The 20574-nt window shown below is 36.1% G+C and overlaps 3 protein-coding genes across 4 annotated transcripts; 2 read left to right on the top strand and 1 right to left on the bottom strand.

Annotated features, from left to right (window-relative positions):
• The first annotated feature begins 137 nt into the window (after nt 1-137).
• LOC137735504 (phosphatidylinositol N-acetylglucosaminyltransferase subunit P) lies at nt 138-2471 on the top strand. Of its 2 annotated transcripts, none has more exons than XM_068474936.2 (5): nt 138-265; nt 459-741; nt 849-921; nt 1846-1964; nt 2077-2471. In XM_068474936.2, exons 2-5 carry the CDS (start codon nt 570-572, stop codon nt 2187-2189), a joined length of 477 nt encoding a protein of 158 aa, XP_068331037.2. In that variant the 5' UTR covers nt 138-265; nt 459-569; the 3' UTR covers nt 2190-2471. The 2 variants fall into 2 exon arrangements, with proteins under 2 accessions (XP_068331037.2, XP_088553925.1); XM_088697799.1 differs by having other exon boundaries at nt 168-265; nt 547-741.
• Nucleotides 2240-9195, bottom strand: LOC137735503 (nucleolar GTP-binding protein 1). The gene is made up of 14 exons (XM_068474935.2): nt 8996-9195; nt 8507-8640; nt 7280-7400; nt 7085-7149; nt 6864-6977; nt 6451-6525; nt 5845-5883; nt 5690-5761; nt 4936-5049; nt 4738-4809; nt 4628-4664; nt 3519-3631; nt 3018-3224; nt 2240-2838 (listed from the first exon to the last, which is right to left on the bottom strand). The coding sequence occupies exons 1-14, from the start codon at nt 9072-9074 to the stop codon at nt 2746-2748; spliced, it is 1335 nt and encodes a 444-aa protein (XP_068331036.2). The 5' UTR covers nt 9075-9195; the 3' UTR covers nt 2240-2745.
• Nucleotides 9196-18222: 9027 nt separating this feature from the next.
• Nucleotides 18223-19374, top strand: LOC137733396 (2-deoxyglucose-6-phosphatase-like). The gene is made up of 4 exons (XM_088696230.1): nt 18223-18253; nt 18387-18537; nt 18782-19051; nt 19127-19374. The coding sequence occupies exons 1-4, from the start codon at nt 18238-18240 to the stop codon at nt 19302-19304; spliced, it is 615 nt and encodes a 204-aa protein (XP_088552356.1). The 5' UTR covers nt 18223-18237; the 3' UTR covers nt 19305-19374.
• The last annotated feature ends 1200 nt before the right edge of the window (nt 19375-20574 follow it).

The following is a 20574-nucleotide window of genomic DNA, read 5'->3' as shown; positions in this document are numbered from 1 at the left end:
AATCTTAAATTTCTTCACCCAAACATAGTGTTAGAGAATTGTTATTGAAATTTCAAAAATCTCATTTAGGATTCCAAATTTTCTATAATTAAAAAAAAGAAATACACTTATAAAGATTTTAAAATGCTATTTAAAACCTTTCAATCTTTAATAATAAAAAATTAAATATAAAAAAAAAGGAAAAAGGTTCCACCATGCTCTCTTGAAACCCAAATTCATAAAAACTCGTAGCTCCTGCGTTTGGCTTCACATTCTCAAATTCCAGGTACCCTCTCTTTCTTGTATCTTGAATCCATTTACGGTTTTTTTTATTTTTTTATTTTTATATTTTTTATTTTTATACATGTGATTGAGTTAGAGTTGTCAATTATAGTAATTGAAATTGGAAACTGAATTCTTAGAGGACACACAAGTTTTTGTTTTCTTCTTATTTATGAATCTCAGTTATGCACTTACAGGATTTGAATCACTAATTTAGGAGAAAGGAACCCAAATTGTTAATAAAATAATTGGGATTAATTGTTTATGATTTGGGTGGAAACCCAGAAGAAGAAGAAGAATTGAAAAGAATGGAGGATTCATATTCTGTGTGCAGCCCCAGAAGAATACTGAGTGTATCAAAGAAGAGGAGGGCAACAGTGTCATTTGTTGATTCAGATGACAAGGCTTCTGGGTTTCATGGCCCCAAGCCTTCTGAAGTCTATGGCTTTGTTGGCTCCATCACTACTGTTGTGGCTACAGGTCTCACCCAATACTCTTCTTCTACAAATTCAGTTTTTATTTCTCTTTAATTATACTTATTTATTTATTTAATTTTGGTATTGTTCTGTGCTGTGCTGTGTGAGCAGTTATATTCTTGGTGTGGGCGTATGTTCCAGAGTCTTGGCTGCATTCCATTGGGATTTTTTACTATCCCAGCAGGTCCCCCTTTTGCTTTCAGTTTCAATCGTATATGTTTTTTGAGTTTTCGTTGAGATTATTATCCGCCATCAGTCCTGTTCTTTTGTTGTTTCAAAGGATTGGACGATTAGCTAATCATAACTTTGATCATGTTTTGTCATATCTAGGGGAGTTTTAGAGTTGTGTTTAAATCAGAATCGAGATATTTGGAGTGGGAAAGGAAACAGTTTGGCCGGTGGTTTTTAATGATTAGATGATTAGCTACTTGCAACTTTGATAATGTTTTGTCGTAGTTTCGGAAGTTTATAGTCATTTGGATTGGGAAACAAGTACTTTGCCCTATAAATCAGGAATGAGGGTCTTTTTGGGAGTGCATTAGGAGCGCTTTTGTTAGGAACATTAACATTGAAAGCACAATGAAATTGTTTAAAAGAATTCCAAGTGTTTACCGAAAATGCACTTGGAAGTGCTTTTGCAACTATGGGGAAAAGGAGGCTGTGCGGTGACGTTTTGTTAAACTAACCCCCTTCCTCCTTTGCCCATGTTTTGTTTAAGGGATGGTTTGCCATGTCCACCGTCGAACACTGTCTAGTTCAGTAGTTTTGGGCGCCTGATGTCTTAGCATGTTGCACCATTGTATCTTGCCCACCGTTATCATTTTTTTTCACTTTTCTGTTCTCTGTGGCCTCAGCGTCCTGTTTTGCTTTTGCCTATTGTTTGTTCTTCAGTGCTGCTTAGCTATTTAATGAAATTTCTGTATGTTATTAAAAAAAAAAAAAACTGAAAATTAACTTTCAATTGCTTCCTCTATAAAAGCACTATGCTTTTGTAACCCATAAATACTTTTTAACTTTTCCTTGCCGACCGCTGTCAGAAGCAGTTTTAGCCATTCCAAAAGTACTTCCCAACAAGTTCGCTCTTTTGAATTTATTGCGCTATTTTCAGGTATTGGGCATTGGCCGTGCCAGCTTACGCTATGATGACAGTGGTATTAGCATTGGGATTTTACTGTGGCCTCAACTTCATGTCCACCCCTCCCCCTTCTTCCTTATATACTGTTTACGGTGAGAGTTGATTCCCTTGGTTCGCCAATTAACGTTTCAGATGTCTGTTTTAATCTTTTCATTTCATTTTTTTCGACAAGTTGTGCAAATGGACTTCCATTCTCTTGTGCAGATGAATTCAGTAGAGATCCTCTGAGCTCTTCTCCAGTTGGGGATGATGATCAGCCCATCGAGCCAATATCCGATATCAGCATCGACAGAATCAATCGTTCCATGTTTAAATAACACAAGCAACCTCAGGAGTTGTTTGCTTTCAAATTACTTGGTTCTTTAGGTTGAGCAAAAGGGAGTCCATTGATAGCAGTAGAGGAAATGCACCTACTGGACCAGGAAAAGAGGAAAACAAAGTTCAGCTGTAACCAGCTAGGGCTCGAGTCTCAACCGAGTCTATAAACAAAGAGTACGTTTTATACAATGAAAAGAACACTCTCAGGCATAGAGAACCAAGCTTAAATGTATGCATTCAGCATTGTGAGAGCAATTTCTTACTGCAACATCATCCTCCAACTATTAGTTCCTACTAGTTGTCCAAGAAAATGCGGACTGTTTTCGGTACTCCATTCTAACATACATATTTAAGGCAATCAACTCAGCTTCTCCGAATCATCTTGGATGCCTAAATAGATCATCACGATGACAAGGGACCAAAAAAGTGTGAGAAGTCAGCAGTGTGTTATATACAAGCACTTGCATGCTACAGGTCTTCAGACTTCCGCTTGTTCGGAAGCAGCGTACTCAATTGGTTTCTCTTTTGAACTTCAGAAAATGCTCTCTCAAGTTGTCAACTAACAACTTCAAGCTTTTCTTTGTTGCTTTCTTGAACTTGGATCCTTGTCATCTGAGAATCCAGCATCTCATGCACTCTACTCTTCAACTGCAGTGCAAACATCCAAGCGTGAATTGTTAGTTGACAAGCAAATACTTTTGTTTCCGGTTTAATTTGTTCGAAACTACAAACGCCGAACAAGTTCATTAAAATTGAAAAACAACCGAGCTCAAGGCTTGAACGCTCAAAACTATATTTGGAGAGTGAACTTATGATATAAAGATTACCTCGGCGAGCCCTACTTCATTCATTACTGACACATGAATAGCTCCGTCGGGACCCAACTTCCGGTATCTTTCCAGCTTAAGATCAGAATCATCACCATTATCAGTGGCAAATAGCACTGGAGACTTTTGCAACAGATCACATTTGGACACAACATCAAGCCAAAGATGCTCACCAAACCTCTCCTTTATTTCCTTGTATATGACGAACTGCACGGTCATCGTAGAAAACCCATGAATTTAATATATTGGAAAGGAAGAACAAAAACATAATAATGAAGGGGGAATATTTTCTACCGAGCTGAATTACAAGAAAAAACAAACAAACAAAAAAGAAAAGAAAAAAAAAGAGTAAACTATACTGACTTGTTTCTCAACCATTGCTCAATCAGTTGTGAGCTGTAAGAATCCCTTCCATTTTATTTAAATTCAATTCAATGCCATTAAAATTATGTTTCACGTCTCGTATTGAATCCAGAAATAGTATGTAAAACAACATAATACCTGGTCAGAAGGTGAGGTCCCGCATTCCCCAGTGAGGTCATGGACATAGAGAATTGCGGTCGGTAAATGTGAGAGGACAGCAAGTGTCAATTTTTCCAAATTATTTCTGTCCTCTGAAGCACACAATTAAAAAATAAAAATAAAATGAAAAACCAATCGAGCAACAAAAATATAAGCACCAACTACAACTACAGAAGCTGAAAATAAAAAACTTATCATATCTTGACCACAATCAGTCGTGCAACTGAAAAATTGTTCATTGAGTGGTTGAGACATTTTCTTCTTACCGAACCCAACCTATGTCATTATACTGAAAACTAAAGAACCTTTATGAAAAGGAAACCAGGGCATACACAGGACAGCACCTGCATCTATATACACACACACACTACACCCAAGTGGTGCTTTAACAGGAGTACGAGAACAGTGACATGAAAGTACACCTTTCCTCCGATGCAGCGTCAAATATAGTAGTATGCATTACCAGTTTCCAACTTTTTATGTGGTCCAAAAGCCTATCCAGTGGGGAGACAAACTTTTATGCTAAACATTAAGCTGAAAAAAACTTCCTTTAATATATCATACGAATGGTCCATAAAGGATTTGCATTAGAAGCACAAGTTTCGAAGTTTTCAAATACAAATTAATATATACAAAATTGAAATGAGACAGTTCGGAATGAGCTCATGTCAAGTTCGCCAGAAAGGCTTAACTTTGAGAGAGAATGAATTGAGTGATTGCATAAATATGGAGTGTTATAATGAAAATTAGATGCAAGTAAAGTAAAAAGAAAAGAAATTGGTTTCGCTATGCCCTGTTGGATTATCCTCATAGTCATATTTGAACCAAAATCCTATACAGACCTTATATATTTGATCAGCCTCTAAACCAAGCTCCATTTACTCAAGCAAGTAAGCAATGGTTATTCAGAACAGTTCATTCAGCAGTGTACCATAATTACTTGTGTTTTCATAATGGACTATGTATCAACCAACTAGACTAAATTTTGGTATTTAACATCGACATTCTGCATATTGGATCAATGGGTGCAACAATTAAACATAACCACTCTACAAGATACATACAACTAGCAAATGCCAGTCACTTACCATCACATCTCTTCAGCAGGCCAGGAGTGTCTGTCACCTGTAGTCAACTTAAATTAATATTGAAAATCAAAAATATATATTCATTCTAAATATTGTAGAAATTGACCGACCTGAAAAGTCTGATGGCTTGAAATAATATGACCCATTAGTATTCCTCTTGTTGTGAATGGGTAGTTGCAGATCTTAAATTAAAATAAGGAGAGTGAGATAAAGACGATGATATTTGATGGTAACAATAATTGAAAAATAAGACTTTCATACATCCTCCATACAAGGAAAATTATATTTGTCATTAAAATTGTGCATACCTCAGGCTTCCCAGTAGAGAGTATACGGACCAAAGATGACTTCCCGACATTAGGAGCTCCAACAAGACACAGTGTCGGTGCTTCTAGATCAACTACTGGCATTGCTCGCAGGGTCTGCAAGTATAAATAGTTAAAAGAGGCGGTATTCCAAAAGGAAAGGGAAAAAAAAAGCTTTGTGACTCAACAAACCAGAGTTGCATAAATCAACCCATTAAAATTTCTAAAATGCATTCCTAAACAAGGCATGGATCCACAGAGAAACCATTTTTAAGTTATATTGAACAAGTATGATGCAACCAAGTAGTATGAATTATATTTTCTTTTTCTCAGAGAACTAGTATGAAAGTTTAGACAAAACAGTACATAATTTAGTGATTAAAATGATAGACTACAAATACCTTTTTCTTCCACAGTGCATTTAACTTAAGGAAACCTAATGATACAAATTTTGCCTGACAATTTTTTTTTTATAATATTTAAAATCTTGCGTGCAAGATCAGATTCTCAGACACACCATATCTATAAAAATAAAATGATAGATACGATATGTGTTTTGAAACAATTAATTTTTTCTTTTTTTGCCAAACGATAGATTTTGTTAGATTAGATGTTACATTAGCCACCAATGGGATTCGAACCCATGCCGTCATAATACACAATACATGTCGTGCCTTCCTTAAGTTCAAAAGGAAAAAAAAAATGAATAAACAAAAAACAAGAACGACTATAGAACCAAGTTCAGAAATCAAAGCACCTTGGCTATGTGTAACAAATCATCGACATGTTTTCCTTCACGATTAAATGTCTCTTCGACTTTCTTTATACCCTGTAGATATAACTGTAACAGAGTAAATATCTATCTACACGGCTAAAATGGAGTTTTTCTTTTGACTAAAGAATAGAAATGACCTCAGTTAGTCTTGCCTCTGCTTCCTTCTTCGTCGTTGACTGCCACAAAATATACGAGACTTTGTAAAATATTTTGTCTTCTAGAATCAATAAAATACATTACTCCCAAGTTTTTTATTTTGATTTTTTAATCATGGGTAGGATCTCCCTAGCTTTTTACATATAGGAAATTCCAACCGTGATAAAACTATAAATGGACACTGCTAATATGGTAGAGTAAAATCCATACAGTAGTTACACAATGCACTGTACGTGTTTCTGGTAAGAGAAGATGCAGGTAATCCCCATAAAGCTAATAAAGCACGAGTAGATGAGAAATTTCACGAATGCTAAGCAGTTAGCACATGGAAGCCAATATAAAACAGGCATGGAAGAATAATGCTGCACAACATAAAATACCACTTAAATTTCAACTAATGTTTCGACGCTAATAAGCAATGAAGCATAAACATAAAAATTAAGGAGATGTCCGAGAAAAGAAGAAAGTAGCATAAGCTGCCAAGTACAAGTGCATTATTGTATGCAATCATGATGGACAATATGAAGGAAGGCAGTCAAAGGTCATAAATTTCCATACTGAAAGCTCGAATTGGGAACTGTATCCACCTTAGCACAAAGAGATGCATGTTCCTTTCCAATAGACACAACCTTCTTCCTCAAAGCATCAACCTTTCCCAACACCTGTAATCAAATAAAAAGTTGAAGACTGAGCAGTTGATGAAAGTTTAATACCAATCTGCATTCTCTTAATGTCACAAGATAGTACAATTCAGTCCTCGTGGAGAAACAATTGGAAAACTAGTTTGAAAGGTATTCATTGAAATTCATTCAAAAAGACGAGGAGAGAAAGCATTTTTTTCATTTTAGTATAATAAGAAACATCAAAACAACAACCTAACTCATATTTTTAGTACATGACTATGAGAATATGAACAAGTTATTCCAATTAACTTTTTACTGCAATAACATCCTTGATTTATTCTGCATTGAATATTGGCCATAATTTGCTCAATATGTACCTGTTCATAATTTCCATCCCCAAGAGTTAATTCAATAAGAGACCGTTCGTAAGGGTGAAGATACTTTTTATTTGGAAAATTCTCTGAATAAGTTCTCAACGGAATTGCCAATTCCTGCAGATGGAAACAGAAAGCTAGTCAGTTATCATTCAACAGTCTTTCATATAAAAACAGTACAAAAGAAAATACAATCAAAAGACAAACTTCAGTTAAGAACAAACTTTCATCAATGCATCAAGTTGCCTTGCACCTCTATTTCTCTCTCGCTTTGCAATATTGGCAATACCTGAAAATAAGATTTCAAAAATCATGGCCAACAGACTAGCAGTAGGGGTCCTACAAACCAAGTTCCCTACAATTCCAATCTAATGTATTTTTGTTAGAACTGATATAAAATAAACACTAATAACAAGTACCCTTTGTTGGTGTAATCCTCTTAGCCTTCCTTAGTGCTGAGTACAGAATGTCAACAGATGGCATCACCATGGGTAGCTTTTGGAATGCACCAACATCTTCAAGATTTTCGAGTGATTTTTCCTAGAATTAAAATATTGGGACCATGGTACCACCATTACTTCTTCCTATTTTTATTCTCAAGAGAAAAGATTGCAGGAAGGTAGGCACCAGAAAAATAAAATAAATTTTGATAGAAGCTTGAAACTTATTTAAACTTGAGAGAACAATGCCCTTCAAGTTCTGTCACATTAGAATCAAGTAACCAAATTGACAACAATCCATTAACATAAACGCCATTAAGATATCAAACTTATTCAAGTTGTCAAAATCAACTTCGCTGAGTTTTAATACCATATGAATGCACCAAATAATCAGCAATTAACTTCTCTGCACAATATACAACTACTGTTTCTAAAAACGAATCAAATGGATATTTCAACCATCATTGGTATACATCCACTATATTGTAGTGCATGCCTCCACCTGTATCTCTGTATATATGGTACACATACAACCTATATGCCCGTATATGGTATACATGGTACTTATACTTCTTCTGTTAGCAGGACAAACAATGTGAATTGGTCAACAAGATCGATCATTTACTACTACCATTTTCGTGCAACCTATTGTATGAGATGCACACCCAATAATTCCATCCCCTATACCACTATACAGTCAGAAACTTCTAAATGCCAGACTTCGAACACATTGTTTATGGTGGTTATTGATCAACAAAACCCAACTCCCTCGTTGACAGCTCCAGAAGGTCATACCATTATTGCAGTCGGTCTTTTATACTTCAATCCTGAATTGCACCATACCCAGATACTTATTCATAAGGTCTGTCCAACCTCGCTTACTCTTATCATACAACAAGAAAAAGGTAGGAGGAGGAGTAGTAGTAGTAGAAGTAATGCCCTAATATATTTCTAATATGAATACAAGAGCAAACCGACCAATTACTGACTGAATCCTCTTGTTATACTTTCCATGAAACTACAAAATAATGATTACATAATGTTAAATCTTTGCTTCTTCTTGATTCTTTTCACTTTTCCGGACCATTTAATTATTTCATATCATTTCTTGCTTTGCTTCGGTCGCTAGTAATTTATCCTTATTTTCTGTCAAATCATAAATGTGCCCATGAGACCAAATAAATACAGATACCAAGGAGAAAATACCTTCGCCTTGCTCTCTGGTTTTACAACAGGTGAAGGTACATAGCTTCCCTTGACAACTTCATATGTGCTAGTTTGTATTTCCTTGCAGAAGCACAGTACTGGATAACTTCTGGCACTCGGTATCAAGTGCGGACCTGCAGTAGGATCCAAAACATTTGTAAATGCCACAGGCCATGCAAGTTAAAAACCAAAAACCGTAATCACACACCGTGAAGCCAAATGGAATTTAATTTCTCAGACAAGTAAAACTTAAGAGACCAATGGAATGATTGAAAAACAAATAGTTATGCACAAGTGGTTGGGATTCCAATGGAAAATGAAGCCGTGAATTTCCAAACAGCAATGGCAACAAAAAGAGTTGCAGAAAATAAGAATTGACATCCACTGAATCAAAAGGCAAGCATTTCATAGTTAAATCAAAGCAAGCAACACGTACAGTGGAATCAAATCACACAGAAAAGTTTGAGAGAGAGAAAGAGAGAGGGAAACCTTTTGAAATTTTAGAGATTGCGAGCGGCAATCTGATTGGGGTCTGCCACAATTGGAAGAGAGTAGAAGCCCTGCTCATCCCTTTCCTGCGGAATTCAGCTTCTCATGTATTTGGTTCAGGAAAAGCATTGGCCGAGTTATGGAGGGGTTTTGGAGGTTTATCGACTTTTTCCTTACAATTCCCTTCCCTCCCCTCCCTCTTAACCCTTGAAATTTTTCGACGGTAAAGATTTATGCCACCTAATAAATCCATTTAAAAAAAATCTTGTGTGAATTACACTTTACCACCTCAGATTTGGGATCTATTGCAATCTCATACAACATCTTTAAAACATTTCACTTTCATATCTCAAGTACTATTTTATTTCAATATAATACATCGGTTACATTTTTCTATCCATTGATCCGTTAAGAGCTGACGTGGCTTTCACATTTATGCCACGTGGCAAATTTTTTTTTTTTTTTATTCTTTTAAAATATTATAATAATTTTAAAAAAACAAACAAACAAACTGAAAACCAAGAAACCCTTCTTCCCCGAGCCTTCCCCCTTCGCTTCAACCCAAACACCCCATCCCCCCATCCCTTACCCAACCCCACCTCCCTCTCCTCCACTATCTTTCGGCACGCTGTCCAGCAATGTATCCCCCTGTGTCAACTGGTACAGACATGATCATCCGCCGCACGAACGGGTGGCGGTGCTCCAAATTGGCGAGAATTGAGAGGATCAACAACTTGATGATCTCGAACTCGTTCAAGTGACAAAGAAACCGGAGGTTGTTGCGGAGGTTCTGGCAGATGAGGATCATCTCCCGTAGGACCTTTCCCTTGGATTCAGTCTTGTCGATGATCATGAGGTAGAGGAGGATGAGCTTCTCGACGGTGTGGTCCTCGGAGAGGAGGACGTAGCAGATGATGGTGATGAAGAGGTGAGGTATGGTGTTGCCGTTTAGGAGGAGCATGATGGCTGGTGATGAAGAGGTGGGGGATGATCTCGGCAGATCTGAAACGGGGAAAGTCGGACCTGAATCGGAGAAATGTAGGGGAGAAGGAGATCTGGGCGTTTGTTTGGATGGGATATGGTGGGTTTTTGGATGGGAGGGGAGGTGAGGAGAGTGGATGAGAAGGCGGTTGGGTGGGGTGAGGGGTTGCGGGGGAGGTGGGGGTGGGGGGATGGTGTGTTTGGGTTGCAGGGAAGGGGAAGGGCTCGGGGAAGAAGGATTTCTGGGTTTTTAGTTTTTGTTTTTTTTTTTTTTTAATTGGGTAAATTATTATAATATTTTAAAAGAATAAAAAATTATTTTTTTTGCCACATGGCACAAATTTGGTAGCCACCCAGCTCTTAACAGATCAATGGATGGAAAATGTAATGGATGTGTTATATTGAAATAAAATAGTACTTGAGGTATGAAAGTGAAATATTTTAAAGATGTTGTATCAAGTTGTAATAGATCCCAAACTTGAGATGGTAAAGTGTAATTTACCCAAAAATCTTCTTAAACTTCTCTAGATTCTTATTTGACTACGCCCTTTAAAATATAAATAAATAGAATTAAAACAAAAAAATAATTTGTTTTAAGAAAAATTATTTGGGGTCGAAGGTAGAGAAGTATTTTCTTGGGAAATTTGGAAAACTAACCAAAATTTAGATCCTAAATAGAATTATAGCCATCATTTTAAATGTGACAACCCGTTCCAATGATCAACCTACGTCATTCAAATAACAAAACTGAATTCAAGACATTCGACATAGCCTAAAAATAGCATTGGCGGCCCACTGGCCACGCGCCGCCACCCGCGGAGTATTGCTTTTATTTTTCACGATTAGAACCGTTTGAAACGAACCATCTTATTCATTGACCTAAAGTCAACATTCATCACCTTATTTCGAAGGCTAGATGACACTTCTCTGTGGAGATTTTGATGATGTATAGTGATTGTTGATTGATGTGACAAGTCAATTCGGATTCAGACTTTCTTAGTATGTTAACGCTTATATTTCTCGGTAGTAGAACCGCTAAAGATGAACCATCATACTTATGACCTAGAATTAACAATTTCTAATTTTATTGGAGTATTGATTGAGACTTTTACGTAGAAAAGTGTGTCCAAATCTTCATTGATCTTAGAACTTTTTATTACATTTACTTTTTGGAACAAGCTAAGTTCTGTCAGAGGCAATAGTAGAATTAAATTAGCATCTATGAGTGCACTATCGTGTATCTACTCTCGCACACTTCCAACATGTCATATTCTATTTAGTTGGGAAATATGAGTATCGATATAGAGTTACCTTTAATCTATCAGGAAATGGTTCAAATGATTTTAATCATTTTGTATGAATGAAGTTAGGAAGTATCTTTTTATATGCTCAGTTCTAGATATGTTGTATATGTAAAGAATGTGAAATTCATTAATTGTGATGCTAAACCAATGATACGCTTATATGATGTTCCAATTGGTGGTTGTTTACTTAAGTAGAAAACAATATTCTTCTTGCTCTAAAAATTGAAGTATTGGCAATAGTTATTTCCTGAAAATGGGTGTTGAAATTTCAACAACAAGACACTTGTGAAGACCACTAAGATAGAAGTGGGATGTAGTCAATCTCTTCGGGTGATGTGATCTAGAAGTTCTCTTTGTGACGTGACCAAATGTGGAAGTAGGGAAGAGATAAAATCGAGGCTCCCGTTGATGTGCTTTAAATGAATCCTCACTCTAGATGCACCTTACTTTTGGTTAATGTTGTGGGGATATTGAGGATATAGAGTTCAAATTTCCTTGGGCAACTACAATTTTCTAATTGCGTCCAGACGACGATGACTTTTTGAGAAAACTACTCCTAGACTTCTATACAAATTCAGCAAACAGAAACCTGACAAGATTATCATCTTGGTGTATTTATATTTCATCGTGTTACATGTTTCACTTCCAAGCCTTTGGAAGTCGTTATGAAGGCTTGAGTATTAGAAGTTGTTTAGTATTGCATTTCTACCCCTAAATTAACGATTAGTTTGAAATGAGTTACTTAGACCTTTGTGGACGAGTTGCATCTTGTTTGTCCCACCAGTAGTATGGTTGCAGTATATCCTTATTTCCATTCTAGTCACTTGTAACCACAGTTACAATTTCGGGTTAACTATGATATCATTGGAGTTGATGTATGGAGATTTTACGCACAACCATATTTAATGGACGCATACTTTTGTTAGAATTATGGGTAACTACGATTACATTCCTGTTTAGGAGTATGGTATCCTTCGAAATATAATACAAATATTGTATGTGCAGCTTGTGATTTACAACAGATTATTGCGACCAAATATTTGATTGAGATTGTGATGTAGAAAATTTATGTTATTGACGATGTTGCCTCGGAAGGTAGTGAATGAGTACGATCAAGGCTTGTATGTGTATTTCCCATTGAGGGACAAGATGGTAATATTGCACTCTTGGGAATTGTTACTTGCTTATCAAGACAACAGTGAATTGTCGGTTTGCGGGGTGCAGACTGTAATATTAATAACTTATTTGTTGGGTTGTTAAGCAAGTAAACAAGTAGATTATTCTACGTTAATATTTGTACTTACTTATTTAATTCGTTAATGGTTGTTTAGGCTTGACCCAAAAATATTACATGTTTAATTTCGAAGTGCGTTACACTTTGAACACATTTATGAGAGGATAGTAGGAATTTGGAGGCATGAAAGAAGAGTCACTACACTCCGATCGTGACGGAATGTCATCCTCTTTTATGTAGTCGCTATCACTTTGTGTCTTCCTCGTGTATGTAATTACATACATATATCTCTTTAATTTTGAGTATTCTACTTTGGATTGATGATTTTGAATTTCGAGGACGAAATTTTCTTAAGGTGGGTAGATTGTGACAACCCGTTCTAAATTTTACGTTTTTATTTTATTTTAAAAACGTGAATTTACTAAATTGCCCTAGAGGCAAGGGCTTTGACTTATGTTGAGCATCGTCTAGAGAGATGTATGACTTATTCTTTTAACATATTGTGGATCGTTGGGAGTTGCGGATTAGAAATCTGATATGCGGATCTTCCGGGTCAAGTTATACAGGGTTGTAAACCCTACCGTCGATCAAAGATCGACGGTTGACTTGTGGTCAATGGGTCTCAAACTATCTTAGAATGTCGTTGAGGTTGTGTTTTATGTGAATTACATATTCTATGGATAAGAGTTATGAGATGTGATTTGATAATTGGTCACAGGGACCAATCATTCAGGACGTCTCGATGCGTGCGCTAGAGAATCATAGCGTGGACTCCAGGTGAGTGGATCTTTTCCTTTTTATCGTACATATTGTTGAGAGTTCTATCGACACTTTTAAATTGATTAGGCATATTACTTTCATATATAATTATTGTGAATGCTTGAAGTACTATATGAACTACGAATGGCTTGATCCCTGTTTAGGGTACGTAGGCAGTCTAACGAGACGTTAGATGCAGCCATAAAATATTTGAGACAAAAGCTTTGCTTGGGAAATTGAGTAATGCGAAGGAAATTGATAAAGACAAGTTTTAGTTTTGTGAATTAGTTAGTAAATTAGTGTTAATTGGGTTATTATGGATAATTATCCTTGAAAATAAGTAGTTCGGGAGTAGAACGTTATTGATTGTACATTTCACACTGTATAGTTTATAATTGAAAATGCTACAACATGGTTGAGTGTTAGATTGCATCATGGTATATCCATATGTATTATACTTGCATATAATTATTGGGAATGCTTTCAAGTGCAAAGGTGGACGCATGACATCCAGGTAAGCTTCAGGTGAGTACATGTTGATGTTAGTGATGGTAGTGAGTACGATTGTGTTGAGATATAGCATAGCTCATAAACCTGCACCCCGGTGTTAGTGCTCCCGCCTGTGGCCAGGGCACAGTCCTTCACGTGATGTTCACCTCCCGCACCTTACGCTCACCTTGGATTCAAGGTAGGTGCACAGTCCTGTCGTACAGACCACTTTAGGTGGTTCCGACTCGTAGATGACCCGCGATTATTCGCCCAGTCTTCACGTGATCGTAGCACTTATTTACACCCAGTCCTGTCGTACAGACCACTTTAGGTGGTTCCGACTCGTGTGCAGGTATACTTATTGAGCTATTGGCTAGCCAGGATTGATGAGATATGGATAAGTCGTACAGGTCACTATAGGTGACTCCAACTTATATGCTAGCCAGGATTGATGAGATATGGATAAGTCGTACAGGTCACTATAGGTGACTCCGACTTATATGCTAGCCATGATTGATGAGATATGGATAAGTCGTACAGGTCACTATAGGTGACTCCGACTTATATGTTAGCTGGATAAGTTGTACATGTCATTTTAGATGACTCTGACTGATATATCACTTTGTATTGATGTAGTTTATTTGGCCTACTTATTAATGTATGGTGGAGTTGATGGCAAACCGTGGTTTTAGTCATTTCTGAGTATGGTTTGGATATATGCATATATGTTGTACTGTCTTATGGAAAACAATACGGGTTTTACATTTAGGGGCATTACTTTTAGAGAGGTAATAACTTTGGGAAGCTTGGTTTTATTGCTTACTCACACCTTCTGTTTGGTGTCCTCCAGGTTTTAGTTGCTGAGTTTGTATCGACAAGAATCTGTGGCGAATCTTAGTATTGTTGGATATTTCTGAGGGTATGATTCTTACCCACACTACTGTACCTTACTTATGCTCTGAAATCGCGTGTGAAATGGGTTCGCTCCCACTCGTAGCGCACTCTGGTACTTAGACACTTTTAGATTCAAATTTATTCACTTTTTATACACTATCACATTTTATGGCTTCGTCACCTTCCAAGTGTCGGCCAGCACAGCTCAATTCAGGGTCCAAGTGGACTTTCTGGGTCGGGGTGTGTCATTAATTTATGATAATTATAACCAAATGTTGATATGAAAGTATTGATAATGCCTTACAATAGAAATTGAGAGATGAGCAAGGTTGAAAATAAATCCTGTAGAAATTTACTTCTTTTCCACCTCCAATTTTTTAACAACAATAGAAACCCAACAACAATTTCACAACAAAATGATGAACAATAAACAATTTTTTTGCTAAAACATGCATTAGTCAAGCGTTGGAGATTTTGAGTTTTAGGGTGAAAAGTAGGTTTGTTTGAGGGATAATTTCCTTCATTTGGGTGTTGTGCTGTGATTTGATCTGCCGGACCGACGCATCAGTAAATGAATTTTGATGTTCCTAAAGCAAATCGGCTTAGTACTGTCACATGCTTTTATTTATTTGTCAGATCACTCTTCAACAAGTTGCGTTATGGATATTAAAACAAGAAAAGTTTCTGGTGCCCAAACATACAACACTCCTGATAGATGAAGTAGAGTATCATCGTCATATTCAGAGACAAAGAAATGCAACAAAATATCGGCGAACCCTATCTCACGATAAAGGGAGTGGAACAAGTATGTTGCATGCCAGCTACTTTAGCTTGAAGTCATTGCTTATTTGCCTTTGCTTGTATGCCTCAACAACTCTGTTGATATTTCCTTTGATACTTCCGCCATTGTTTTCCCACGTTTCATGTTGTTGTTGCTTCCCATTGGCACTGGTGCTTATGATCTTGGCTTTCACGCCCTTTAATGTGAGGGATTTGACTTATACATACGCCTAACTAAATAAACAATTTTTGCATATCACACAAATCAAACCGAAAAAACCCTTGTGTTCATGGGTCAGTTTTTTTCTTTGGAAAAATTAAACGAACCCTGTAGGACATTGGGCTAATCTTTGATTTGATTTTGGTTTTTGGATTTGTTTTCAAACTCTCTTTCTTATCTCTCAATTTCTATTTTATGGGTATATTAGTATTTTTATATTAACATTTGGTTATAATTATCATAAACTTAAAAGAATGACTATTATTCTATATAGGGTTATTTTTTCAAATTTCTCTATTTTCTTGGGGTGAACATGGGAAATTGGTTTAAACTATAACTATCCTTTGAAATAAGACTATTGTCGACTTTTTACGCAATGGTGGGAATAAATTGGTTACAAACACACTATTACAAGAAATATATATATATATATATATATATATATCACTAAATCTTAGTACTATTCTTGCTCTTCATGATACTTAGATATTTACGAAGTTTAAAATAATGTGTGTTGAATGAGATTCCAAGCTTATTATTGATGTTATTTTGTACAAGTGTGGGCACCTTGGCGACTGAGGACGATCATCGATGATATTAGATCTCTCGCCACTTCCTTTTATTTTATTTCTTAGTCTCATGTCTTTCACGAGGTAAATTTTTTTGCCGATACTATTACTAAATAACTCAATACAGAACAATTATATTTGAAATAGATCCTGACCCATTATTTATTTATTTTTTGTTTGATTGTACTGACAATGATTTTACTGGAGTTTGCTCTCTTCATTTATTTTTCTATAAAATAAATAGTAGTGGAAAGAGCTCATGTCACATTCCAGACCATGCTGGCTCTTCCTTCTTCTCGTCTTCTTCGTTCTCACCACTTTCCCAAAACCCATCTCCATAAAACTGCAAATCGCACACAGAACCCCACTAAATTCAGATCAACCTCACTAACAATGGTGTCCCTTTCGTCAAATGCTCATCCACTCGATAGGTATTTCTTTTATTTTCTTGCTTTCTTAAATTTATTTTTACTCCTGAAAGCATTGTATCTAAGTTTCTTGTGCAAAGCATAATTTGTTGCTGATGTTGTATGAAGCAATGTTTGTTCGAGTTTTCGTAATGCTACATGGAGGTATAATGGTTGAGCAAAATTTATATATTTAAGAGTGATTGTTGTCCTTATTCAGAAGTTATGAACATTTTATGTGATAAGCTTAATTTGAGTAAATTAGTTTGAATTCCGGTTTACAGGAATCAGTTGTGTGTAGGAATAACATTGTTCTTATGAATTCTAATCTTGATTCTGAAGAAAGTTGACCATAAAACCAATTGGCAATATAGGGAGTAGCCCAATCTCTTATAAGCCCATGCAAGGTGTGGACAACACAACGGGATGGCGTGGAGCGCGTGTGGGCTTCACACATGGGACAACTTGCTCTAATACCATGAAGAAAGTTGAGATTCCACCATAAAACCAATTGGCAATATGGGGAGTAGTCCAACCACTTATAAGCCAATGCAATCCTCCCATCAATGTGAGACTCGTTCTCAACAGATTATGAACAAAGCAACAAACGAAATTGTCAAATGTTGTTACATTTTTAGGATGTGGACAAATTGCTTAGCTGAGCATGTTGCATCAACCTTCATTTAGGTGCCTGATCATAGTCTTCTGAGACATTGGTTGATGTTTAAGTGTTGACCTTTAATGCAAAGCTTTATGGTGTTTGAACTGTCTAACTAAAACCTTTATTTTTCCTCTTTGTTGTGGTTTGGGTTGGGGGATGGTGTCTGTCTAAGCATTTAAAGGGTTCTTGATATCCGATGGTTGATATGAAATGTGAAATTATTTTGGAGTTCAAATGGTAGGCTTGGGGATCGATGGTTGATATAATGGACAGTTCAAAAAGTTTGTTCCTTATCCTACCTTAACAAATATGTTCATTCTTATTCGTTCAAAGCGTTCGACCCCTTTAATCTTTGGTCTTGGGACTAAGAGGAAATTTGATCGCAAAACTATCTGCCTTGTGGTCACATTGATAAGTTAGAAAAGTTATTTATCTTCTGGTTACTTGTCATCAGCTTTACTTTGCCAACTTAGTATAGCTTAAACTCGAGAAAACGCTAAGCAGGACAAAAGGTCAAAAGCTCATCATCTTTCTTAGCACTACAATAATTTTCTGCATCCTATAATATCCATAGTTTAATTGAGAGTACTTTGTGCATGCAATTTGTGAAATGTTAATAGTCACCAAAATTGACAAGAAAGTTATAGTATCTTATCTAGCATTTTAGAATTTTTAACTGTAATATATATTAACAGGAAGTATATTTACTTATAGAACAAACAATTGTGCTTCATTGGGCTGAGCCACTAGACATAGCATCTTAGTTTCGTCACGTTCTTTGTACCTTCAATTTTTGTCACTTGATTGCTTATGGTAATCACCTTCCATTATGTGATGGCAGAAAATCTTATTTAGCTTGTGTCACTCCTCTAGAAGCAATTCTATTTGATATTGATGGAACATTGTGTGATTTAGATCCCTTCCATTAATATGCTTACCATGAAATGCTTCAAGAAGTAGGCTTCTCTCTTTATTTCTCCCTCTCTCTCTCTCTCTCTCTCTCTCTCTATCATCCACACGCCCGTGCACACACACACATGCACAAACACACTTAGCATTTTTCTCGACTCACTCTTTGGTGTACCACATGTAGGTTTTAATGGTGGGGTTCCTATCACTGAGGAATTCTTCAGTGAGAAGATAACTGGAGGACATAATGAGTATCTTTGTGGTATTGTCTTTCCCGATTGGGATATTGAAAAAGCAAGACAGTTTTTCCGAGATAAGGAAACCATGTTCCGAAGGTAACTTCAAAAATTGTCACGAAACTGCATGCTTGATATCAAATACGTTTTTGGTATATAATGCTTTGGTATTATTTGTTGTACTTCTTCTGTGGATGGAAGGAAATTATCTTAAACTGTATAACTGCAATCTTCCTCGACTAATAGGGAATTATATTTCCTTATCGAGTTGTGGTATTATTTCTTTCAAATATAAGGACCCTATCTCTTGTCTCAACTTGATTTACTGAGTGATATGTTGCAGATTGGTGGTATCTGAAAAGGTAGAACATGTTAAGGGCCTAGGTAGGTTATGCCAATGGATTGAAAAACAAGGCTTGAGACGGTCTGCAGTAACAAATGCTTCAATACTAAATGTCGAGCTAATATTATCAAAGTTGAAGATCACAGATTTCTTTGAAATTCTTGTTCTTGGAGAGGAATGCGTACGAGCAAAACCATTTCCTGACCCTTACTTGACGCTGCTTGAAACGCTTAAAGTGTTAAATGAGCATGCTTTAATTTTTGAGGTTTGGCTCTCAGAACTTTGTGCTTTGCTTAAATTTTGACATACCTTGCACCCATCTCTGTTCTGTTTTTGGTTGTCAAGGATTGATTCTGTTTCAGGAGTGAAAGCTGGAGTATCAGCCGGAATGCCGGTAGTGGGTTTAGGCACTAGGAATCTCGAGGAAGCGTTGATTAGTGCCAGAGCCTCTTTCGTTGTTAAAGATTTCAACGACCCAAAACTGTGGGAAGCATTGGAAGAGATTGTGAGGAAGGCAGAGTAACAACACTTACAACTTGATATGGCAAATGACAAAGAACAACAATAAAGTAGCAAAAGGTTTAAACCTTAATTTATAGACACTAGCAGATAACACACACAAATGTGTGAATAATTTCGTTTTATTTTTTATTTTTTTTTATTAAGAAGTGTGAATAGTTTAAAAAAAATTAAAAAAAAAAAAGTTATGATATGTGGCACAATGGAGGCCAGTTTCTTCAAATGTGGGCATATTTTTTTAGGGGTGTGATATGCACACACCCATTTTTATTTTTCACGCACTTTTTAAATTTTTGGCCATCTGGTTGGATAAATTAAAGAATATCAAAAGAAAAAAAAGTTGACAAGGGGTGTACGAGAAGTAAAAAATGGTGTGTGGATGACACCCCCCCTTTTTTTTATTTGTTATTTAAATAGGGCATGCTATGTTTACATGGGTGTGAGGTCGGTGTAAAAAAAAAAATCAAAATTTATGTTGCATGTAACTACTAAATTGCGCATGTTTTTAATTTTTGTTTAGTTTTGGTGAGAGGTTAAAATGGTAATTTCATGAAATCTTAGTTAACAAACAGGTTCTATCAATAGCCAGTTTAGATTATAGTATTATGGAACAGGGACATCCCCATGAAATATGTTGATCCTACTCCGTGTTCAAGTTCCAATGACGTTTTTTGTTTAATGTCTGAAGACTAGGCCGATAAGAGATTAGGACGCATTGGTATTCGTATCCTTTTTAGTTTTGAAAGTGCGATGTTACTGGTGTTTAAAATGTTTAAAATGTTTTAAAAATGTATACATACAAGAAATAAAGTTCATAGAAGCTAGATTTATATACATAAGTTCATAGCTATCAAAAGATTGGCAGTGCTCAACTACAAGGTCGAAATATCAATCAAATAAAAAGGTCTAAAATCGAATACAAAATTGTAAATCGTGCATAGTGTGCGTGATTGGAAGAAAAAAAGAAAAAAATCTTCCGCTCGCGCGGAAGCATGTGCAGGGAGGTCAATTTTCTGCTAAATTGTCCCATGTTTGGCTAGAATGCCATATAAATAAACTCATAAAGTTACATTCTTATAATCAAGTAGCAAGTAAAATTATAAACCTGCGAAAACTCAAGAAAAATAGAAATTAATATGTAGAGATATCCTCAAACAAACTGCTCTTGCATTGTACATTATAAATGTAAGGAGGACTGATCACTTTTTTAACTTGCATTTCAACTAACACAACAATGTCTAAGAAAAATTATACATTTTTAAAAATAATAACTG

The sequence above is a fragment of the Pyrus communis genome, chromosome 7, assembly GCF_041283825.1.
Source record: "Pyrus communis isolate YQ-2024b chromosome 7, ASM4128382v1, whole genome shotgun sequence".
Lineage (NCBI taxonomy): Eukaryota > Viridiplantae > Streptophyta > Magnoliopsida > Rosales > Rosaceae > Pyrus > Pyrus communis.
The sequence above is the reverse complement of the archived record's forward strand: the minus strand, read 5'-3'. Positions and strand labels throughout refer to the sequence as shown.